We start from the raw sequence: 9,352 nt of genomic DNA, 5'->3' as shown, positions 1-9,352 counted from the left end.
GCCATTGTTTCCAGGTCTGTTACTGACCTCATCTCCTCTGGAGATCTTCCTTCCACAGCTTCCAACCTCATAGTCTCCCAACCTCGGATGGCCCGCTTCTACCTCCTACCCAAAATCCACAAACAGGACTGTCCCGGTAGACCGATCGTGTCAGCCTGTTCCTGCCCCACGGAACTCATTTCTCTTTATCTTGACTCCATTCTCTCTCCCCTTGTCCAGCCCTTTCCCACCTACATCCGTGATTCCTCTGACACCCTACATCATATCAACAATTTCCAGTTCCCTGGCCCCAACCGCTTCCTCTTCACCATGGACCTCCAATCCCTCTACACCTCCATCCCCCACTGGGAAGGTCTGATGGCTCTCCGCTTCTTCCTCGAACAGAGGCGCAAACAATCCCCATCCACCACTACTCTCCTCCGTCTGGCTGAACTTATTTTCTCACTGAACAATTTCTCCTTAAACTCCTCTCATTTCCTCCAAGTAAAAGGTGTGGCTATGGGTACCCACATGGGCCCTAGTTATTCCTGTCTCTGTATGGGGTATGTGGAACATTCCTTGTTCCAGTCCTACTCCGGCCCCCTCCCACAACTCTTTCTCCAGTACATCGATGATTGCTTCGGTGCTGCTTCATGCTCCCGTCTGGACCTGCAAAAATTTATTAATTCTGCTTCCAATTTCCACCCCTCCATCGTTTTCACATGGTCCATCTCTGACACTTCCCTTCCATGACCTCTCTGTCTCAATTTCTGGTGATAGACTGTCCACCAATACTCATTACAAGCCTACTGACTCCCACAGCTACCTTGACTACAGCTCCTCACACCCCGCTTCCTGTAAGGACTCCATCCCATTCTCTCAGTTCCTTCGCCTCCATCACATCTGTTCTGATGATGCCACTTTCAAAAACAGTTCCTCTGACATGTCTTCCTTCTTCCTTAACCGAGGTTTTCAACCCACGATGGTTGACAGGGTCCATCTCCCATGCATCCGCCCTCACACCTTCCTCTCCCTCCCAGAACCATGATAGGGTCTCCCTTGTCCTCACTTATCACCCCACCAGCCTCTGAATTCAATGGATCATCCTCCGCCAACTCCAGCATGATGCCACCACCAAACACATCTTCCCTTCACCACCCCCCCCCCCCCCACCCCCTCGGTGGCATTCTGCAGGGATCATTCCCTCCATGACACCCTGGTACACTCCTCCATCACCCTCTACACCTCAACCCCCTCCCACAGCACCTTCCCATGCAACCGCAGAAGGTGCAACACCTGCCCCTTTACTTCCCCTCTCCTCACCGTCCAGGGGCCCAAACACTCCTTTCAAGTGAAGCAGGATTTCACTTGCACTTCCCTCAATTTAGTCTACTGCATTCACTGCTGGCAGTGCGGTTTCCTCTACATTGGAGACACCAAACGCAGACTGGGTGACCACTTTGCGGAACACCTTCGGTCTATCCGCAAGCATGACCCAGACCTCCCTGTCGCTTGCCATTTCAACACTCCACCCTGCTCTCATGCCCACATGTCCGTCCTTGGCCTGCTGCATTGTTCCAGTAAGCTCAACGCAAACTGGAGGAACAACACCTCATCTTCCGACTAGGCACTTTACAGCTTCCAGACTGAATGTTGAGTTCAACAATTTTAGATTATGAACTCTCTCTTCCACCCTCACCCCCTTTTTTCCAATAATTTATATAGATTTTTCTTTTCCCACTATTTCCATTATTTTTAAATGTATTTCCATCCATCGTTTTATCCCTACCTTTTAGCCTATTTCGATCCCTTCCCCCCACCCCACCCCCACTCAGGCTATCTGTACCTTGCTCGTCCTGCTTTCTACCCTTAATGTCACCTATTAGCACATTCCTTAGATAATATCACCACCTTCAACACCTCTTTGTCCTTTTGTCTATGACATCTTTTGGTTATCTCCACCTATCACTGGCCCTCTATCCAGCTCTACCTATCCCACCCTTAAACCAGCTTATATTTCACCTCTTTTCTATTTTTCCTTAGTTCTGTTGAAGAGTCATAGGGGCTCGAAGCGTTAACTGTGTTCCTCTCCGCAGATGCTGTCAGACCTGCTGAGTTTTTCCAGTTATTTTTATTTTTGTAATGTATTTAAATGCATTGATAGCAATGTGAGGTTGCTCATGTTCAAAATATGCTGTAATGTGGGCTAAAGGCATTAAACCCTTATATATTATTAAATGGAATCAGGAGGAAATGAGTGTTTCCTTCACTTCCCCCAACCATGCTTGAGTCCTTGTTATCTTTTTGCTTATTCTACACCTGTTAGATTATGAATATTACGGAGTTGATCTTTGCTTTATGAGTTGGCAACATCACCTGTACTACGTAAAGAATGTGAGCCTATGCCATGTGGCTGCCTATAAAATAAGGTGCAAAAGTATCTCCCAATGCATTCTGTCTGTTCTGTACTGCTGTGTGCACAACTATTACAGAGTACTCTGCAAAAATGAATGCTCAACTTATGAAACTCTTTGCAATTATTTGCATAGCTTCAACTCTTTTGAGCAGCCAGGTATTTATATTTCAAATTACAATATTGCATAAGATCATGTAATGAGGTTGTGAAATTAAATGTATAACAATTATTTTTTTTAAAGTATTTTATCAAGAGAAGGTTAAGAATCTGTGCTACAGTGGCTAAATATGAGTTCAAGCCTGAGATTTTACAAGGAATGGTCCAAATTATCATAATAACGTAAGGACTAAGCAGGTCCTTCAGACAAGAAGATTGGGAAAAGTGGAGGGCTGGTCATTCTGAAGTAGCCTCCTCATGCAACTTGTGGCAGCTGGTGAAAGAGTTGTAACAGTTGAGACCAAGGAGCAAGTTGCCTTCCTATATTTCAACTGGACTGCAATATGTGGTGAACTTCAGCAATGCAAGGTTCTCGCTTAGTCAAAGGTGATTTATTTTTTGAAAAGTAGGGTGGCAGTAGTTTTGGTTTGCACTACTAAGAGATTGTGGACCAACTATTCATAACTGATCTAAGCTTTTATGGTAACCACGTTTCCAGGTTATCATCTTCTTAACTAAAGATTGTGTATTTTCATGCTTGAGTAGGAAAGGTTAGTATTTTTTCTGAATTATGGAAAATGATACCTTAAAGCCACTGATTGGAGAAAATATCTCTTAAAACATTATTAATATTTATTAAGCTAGTGAGACTAAAGAGACTATTCAGTATACATATTGTGTCTGTGCAGTTATTTTCTCGATCAATCCAAGTCTACTCTTGTTGCCCATTTCACAGTTTCAGCTGGTACGCAGGTATGGACTGGTGCACCAAGGTGCTTTTCCATAGTGGGTTCCAGATCTCAGACCTATGCAGGGAACAAAAGAAAGTCATCAAGTTATTTCTTTCTGTCCATACAACTATTGGTAGAATGAAGAATGGCACTGGCAGAGGCTTGAGAACTGGTTTCTGTTGACCTGTACCAGGGAATGTGTGCATTTGTGTTAAAGACCCGTAATCAGAAAAAGTCAAAAAGAGAGATGAGAGATAATTAGAAACATTTAACAGTAATTGATTTTTGACTTTTGATTCACACAGTAGGATATAATATTGTGGTGTCTAAGGTACTGGATGATTTCAGTGTCATCATTAATAATGTAATTCTGGGCTTTCCTTGTAGGCTGATTGTGCTGCTCTAGGGCAGGTGGAGACTGTGCTGCAGAGAGTCCGAAGAATGACTCCTCTCTGGAGATGGATGACTTACAGACCCCTTGGATCATCTTGCAGGGACAATGATGAGTGTGGTTCAAAATACTGCAGGTAAACAAAAAAAATCTTCAGGAAATAATGCGAAGAGAAGTTTAAAACCTAATGAGACAAAGCTTATCATAACCAGTGTTTAGGTTGTGATCTAACTGGAAAGCACAAAGGAACTTAAACAAAAATAAATCAAGGTCTTACACATAATGTCATCTAACATAGCTAATACTTTTAAACTTTTGTACATTACTGTCTTATTCAGGAATCCCCATCATTGGAATCTGCATGTTGCAAGTAAAAAGAATTGAAAGAGGAAAGCAAAGTCTTTTCCAAAATCTCAAATTTAGCCTTTATAGTTACCAAATACAGAAAACTTGTATCACGGTCGAATTGAAAGTTAGTAAAGTGTAGAATAAAAGAAGCAAAGGAAAATTCAAATGCCAAGCAAGTGTATAGCCATTTTCATTTCATAATTTATTGGTGATAGGGATTACGATGACCATATGTTATTTTAAAGTCTTTAAATAATTAGGGAAACACTGAATTGGATTATCATGCAAAACACTTCCTACTTCATATTCTCAGCCAAGAATTGTCTTGTTTTTGCAGAGAGAAGCGCTGCTCCTTGGTTGTCCATGAAGACTGAGTTCCATACAGTGTCTTTGTAAAAAAATCACATGCAAAAATAGTCATGTAAATGGATCTTGACCAATATATTTATGTAAATAATCTTTGGGTGATGTGGTTGTATAAATGACATTTTAGCCAATGTTCTCTTGTAAATTAATTGTGTACAGTGTTTATTGTAAGTGCATATTAATATATTTATGTGTATACATATGTCAAATTAAGGCTGAATAAAATGTACAAATGTGTGAAGAACAGTGGAATCAACTATTTTCATTTGTAGTACATTAAAATCCTAGTGTTGATAACACCATCATGCATTCGTTCATTGTGATCAATGCAAAATGCAGTTACATCTATCAATTTTACTTGTTCCAGAGGCGTGTGAAATTAGTTTGTGGACATTGCGTCTTTCCTCCTGGTTGAAAATTTGTGGTTCCTTTGAAATCAGCAACTCCCCAAATGAGAAATTCACAGAATCACAGAATTGTTGCAGCGCTGAAGGAGGCCATTTGGGCCATTGTGTCTGCGAATGAACATCATGACTGAGTGCCATTCTCCTGCTTTTTCCCTTGCACATTATTTGAATAGAAACAATCATCTATTGCCCTCTTGAATGCCTCATTTGAAACTGCCTCCACCAACTTCCAGGCAAGTGCATTCCAGACTCGAACCACTTACTGTGTGAAAAAGTTTTTTCTCACGTCATATTTGCTTCTTTTGTAAATCACTTTAAATCTGTGTCCTCTTGTTCTCGATCCCTTGGTGAGCAGGAACAGTTTCTCCCTATCTACTCTATCCAGCCCCCTCATAGTTTTGAACACTAGAGGATTGACTAACAGGAAACAGAGAGTAAAGTTAAATGGGTCATTTTCAGGTTGACAAACAGTAACTAGCGGAGTGCCTCAAGGATCAGTGCTGGGACCTCAAATATTTACAATCTATATTAATGACTTGGATAAAGGGACAGAGTGCACTGGAGCCACATTTGCTGATGATACAAAAATAAATGGGAAAGCAGCTTTGAGGAGGACACAAAGATTCTGAAAAAGGATATAGATAGGCTAAGGGAGTGGCAGATGGAACACAATGTGGGAAAATGAGGTTATTCACTTTGGCAGAAAGAGGAGAAAACAAAATATTATTTAAATGGAGAGAGATTACAGCATGCTGCAGTACAGAGGGACCTGGGTGGCCTCGGACGTGAATCAGAGTTAACATGCAGGTACGGCAAGTAATTAGGAAAGCAAACGGAATGTTGCCCCTTATTGCAAAGTGATAGAGTTTAATAGTAGGGAAGTTTTGCTACAACTGTACAGGGCATTGGTGAAACTGTACCCAGATTATTGTGTAAGGTTTCAACCTCCTTATTTAAGGAGAGATATACTTGCATCACAAATGTTGAACAGGCATGGGCCTATGCTCATTGGAGTTTAGCAGAATGAAAGAAACATAAAAGATTCTGAGAGGGCTTGACAGGATGGATGCTGAGGGAATGTTTTGCCTTGTCAGGAATCCAAAACAGTTTCAGAATAAGGGGTCTCCCATTTAATACAGAGATAAGGAGGAATTTCTTCACTCAGCGGTTGTTAATCTTTGCAAATCTCTACCGCATTGAGAAGTGGAGGATGGGTCATTAAATATTCAAGGTGCAGTTAGATGTTGTTTTATCTATAAGAGTCTCAAGGGTTATGGGGAATGGGCATGAAAGTGGAGTTGAGGCCAAGATCAGGTCAGCCATGAATTTATTGAATGGCAGAGCTGGCTGGTGGGGTGGGGGGCAAATGGCCTCTTGCTCCTATTGCTTATGACGGCCTATTTTATGGAACATATTGCAAGGGAGCTGAGATGAGAGATTAAAACGATGTGAAGGGAAGTGGGTGGTGTGAAAATTGAAGGGAAATCACTACCATCACTGCTCTGGGAAATGACATCAGTAAGACAGAGCAAAGGACTAGACTAACTCTTGAAATGTACAGCATTGGGTTGTAACTTCTGACAGGTATCAGAAGGAGATGGCCCAATGAAAATAAAAGAAATAAATATTGTTACCTGCCCTGGAAATTTACATTGACCCTTCCGGTCACGGGAGCAGCTGGGGCCTGTATCGAATGACTCCTCGCAGGCCCCAGCAAAGTGTAAGTCCATCAAAACCACGCCCCTCAATGATGCAAATAGACATGGGAACATCCCCTGAAGGCAGCCTTTGATGTTCTATTTTTTCAAATAGCAAGGCGAAGTCTTGAGGATTCACAATTTTAAAGGTATTTCACAGCTTTAAAAAAACTATTTTGTTATTTCTTTTAAACAGTTAATTAATCAATAACAATAGCATTAAGTGCATATTTGGATATTTATTTTAATGATTGAATATAATTTTTAGTCAATATTTATAAATGAACTTAGTTTTTCTTTTTTAAGACTGTAATGTTGTTAAATGACGAAGTGTAATGTGCTGTAAAGTACCACATTTTTGCATGTAGAAGATGGCAACGCAAGAGAGTGTGGTGAAGAATGGAAGTCAACATTTCTCAGATGAGGAATTGAATTGCCTGTTAAACGAGGTGGAAGAAAGGTGCACATACAGCCTAGGGAGGGGCTTGGCCTAAATAGCCAAGTGGTTATGGTACTGGGTTTGTAACCCCAAGATCAAGAGTTCAAATCTCACAATGGCATTAAAAATATTAGCTTGGGTGGAGTTGGTGGCCTAGTGGTAACATCACTGGACTTGTAATGCAGAGGTTCAGGCTAATGTTCTGGGCGCATGGGCTCAAATCCCACCATGGTAGTGGGTGAAATTTAAGCTTGGCCTAAATAGCCAAGTGGTTATGGTACTGGGTTTGTAACCCCAAGATTAAGAGTTCAAATCTCACAATGGCAAACTATGAAACAATGTAACTTCAGCTGAAACAGATGGAAACGGGTTTGTACTCGAAAGAGTTACATCCTAGGGAGGGGCTTGGCCTAAATAGCCAAGTGGTTATGGTACTGGGTTTATAACCCCAAGATCAAGAGTTCAAATCTCACAATGGCAAACTATGAAACAATGTAACTTACTCGAAAGAGTATCAAGAGTTCAAATCTCACAATGGCAAACTATGTAACTTCATCTGAAACAGATGGAAACGGGTTTGTACTCGAAAGAGTTACATCCTAGGGAGGGGCTTGGCCTAAATAGCCAAGTGGTTATGGTACTGGGTTTGTAACCCCAAGATCAAGAGTTCAAATCTCACAATGGCAAACTATGAAACATGTAACTTCAACTGAAACAGATGGAAACAGGTTTGTACTCGAAAGAGTATCAAGAGTTCAAATCTCACAATGGCAAGCAATGAAACAATGTAACTTCATCTGAAAAAACAGATGGAAATGGGTTTGTACTCGAAAGAGTTACATCCTAGGGAGAGGAAAATCAAAACCTCCAAATAAAATTCAGACCATTTGTTTGGAAACAAGTTGCAGCAGTGCCGAATGTAAAACAACATTGTACCTAGGACTAAAAACAAAAAAACTGCGGATGCTGGAAATCCAAAACAAAAACAGAATTACCTGGAAAAACTCAGCAGGTCTGGCAGCATCGGCGGAGAAGTCGAGTTGACGTCGAAGGGTCGTGAGGACTCGAAACGTCAACTCTTTTCTTCTCCGCCGATGCTGCCAGACCTGCTGAGTTTTTCCAGGTAATTCTGTTTTTGTATTGTACCTAGGACGGTGGATCAGTGCCATATGAAACGGAATGATGTGACCCACTCTGCAAGGGTATGTATATATCTGAATACCATAAAGTAATTTCTGAAACTTAAAATCCTAGTTTGTGACTTCAAAAATTAAGAAAGGTCAGAAATGTTGTTTTGTGTACTAACTTTGAGTTGTCGTAAAATGCAGTTGCCTTGGAGGTGGTTTGAACTAGTTTCAGCCAATCTTGATTAGACAATACAGAAAGGTTCAGTGCTAACTTTGCACTGTTATAAAATACATTTGCCTTGCTCTGAATTAGTTCAAGCAAATATCTTGATTAGACAATACAGAAGATTACAGTGCTAATTTTCTCAGCTGTCTCCAGAAGACAACCAGATTTTTTTAAAAAATCAATTTCTTTCTTTAGACAAAGCTGGCCCATAATGCCCACGAGCGCTCACTGACCGGAGGGGGGGAGGGGGGTGCTGTTTTATATGAAGGACCTAACAGAACAGGAGGAGCAGGTATGGAGGCTGATGGGTCTCTCCAGCCCCATGATAAACAGCAGTGAATCAGATGCGGGGATGAGCGAAGGTGATTTAAAAAAAGCTGAGCGCTCACACCATCAAGACGACACTTAATTTGTAACCAAAAAAAAAAGTGCTTTTTCACACTCACAGATGGTACGGCCACATCAGATGCCAATGTGAGTTTGCTGCAGCAGCAGAGATACCTGAAAGGGGTCAGGGCGTAACAGAGCGAGTACATCGCAGCAACTGTAGCCGCAGCGGAGGAGGGAGAGGCCTTTTAGGAGGGTGAGAACTCTGACTTTGAAGGTGCCGCTGATGAAAATCCTGTGTTAACATTAAATTTAATGGTGCTTGGGGCGGGGCAGGCCTGTGATTATATAGCTGCTTTGTCGGAGGGAGGGCAATCGGAACCTCCAGGTGGTGAGGAGCTTGTGGCACCGGCAGTAAAACTCCGCCACCTCCATAACCACACAAGCAACATGTGGCTATGCAGGCGGTGAAGAGAGCCATTATGGTGTCTCATAAGCTCATTATGGTTCTGAGAAACCTGCACATGGTGAGCATGGACCTCAGTTAATCTTTGCGGATGCTGGCAAACATGTGTCCTCATTTCAACTAAGACATGATATTGCAGCTATGAATTGTTGAGTTGATCCTTGACCGCTTCTATCAGGATCTGTCACGGAGGGGTGTTATGGCACAGCAGCTGGTAAAGGCCGAGTTATTTAAAATCCCAGAGGGAAATTTTAAACAACTGTCATAACCCATATT

At 41.8% G+C, this 9,352-nt stretch overlaps 1 protein-coding gene across 1 annotated transcript; it reads left to right on the top strand.

Moving 5' to 3' along the window:
- The first annotated feature begins 544 nt into the window (after positions 1-544).
- Positions 545-4,490, top strand: LOC121281418 (liver-expressed antimicrobial peptide 2-like). Its single transcript, XM_041194362.1, has 4 exons — positions 545-566; positions 2,270-2,373; positions 3,670-3,809; positions 4,359-4,490. The coding sequence occupies exons 1-4, from the start codon at positions 545-547 to the stop codon at positions 4,393-4,395; spliced, it is 303 nt and encodes a 100-aa protein (XP_041050296.1). The 3' UTR covers positions 4,396-4,490.
- The last annotated feature ends 4,862 nt before the right edge of the window (positions 4,491-9,352 follow it).

This window comes from Carcharodon carcharias, chromosome 8 (assembly GCF_017639515.1).
Source record: "Carcharodon carcharias isolate sCarCar2 chromosome 8, sCarCar2.pri, whole genome shotgun sequence".
NCBI classification, from domain to species: domain Eukaryota; kingdom Metazoa; phylum Chordata; class Chondrichthyes; order Lamniformes; family Lamnidae; genus Carcharodon; species Carcharodon carcharias.
Note: the sequence above shows the minus strand (reverse complement) of the source record. Positions and strands in the feature narration are given on the sequence as shown.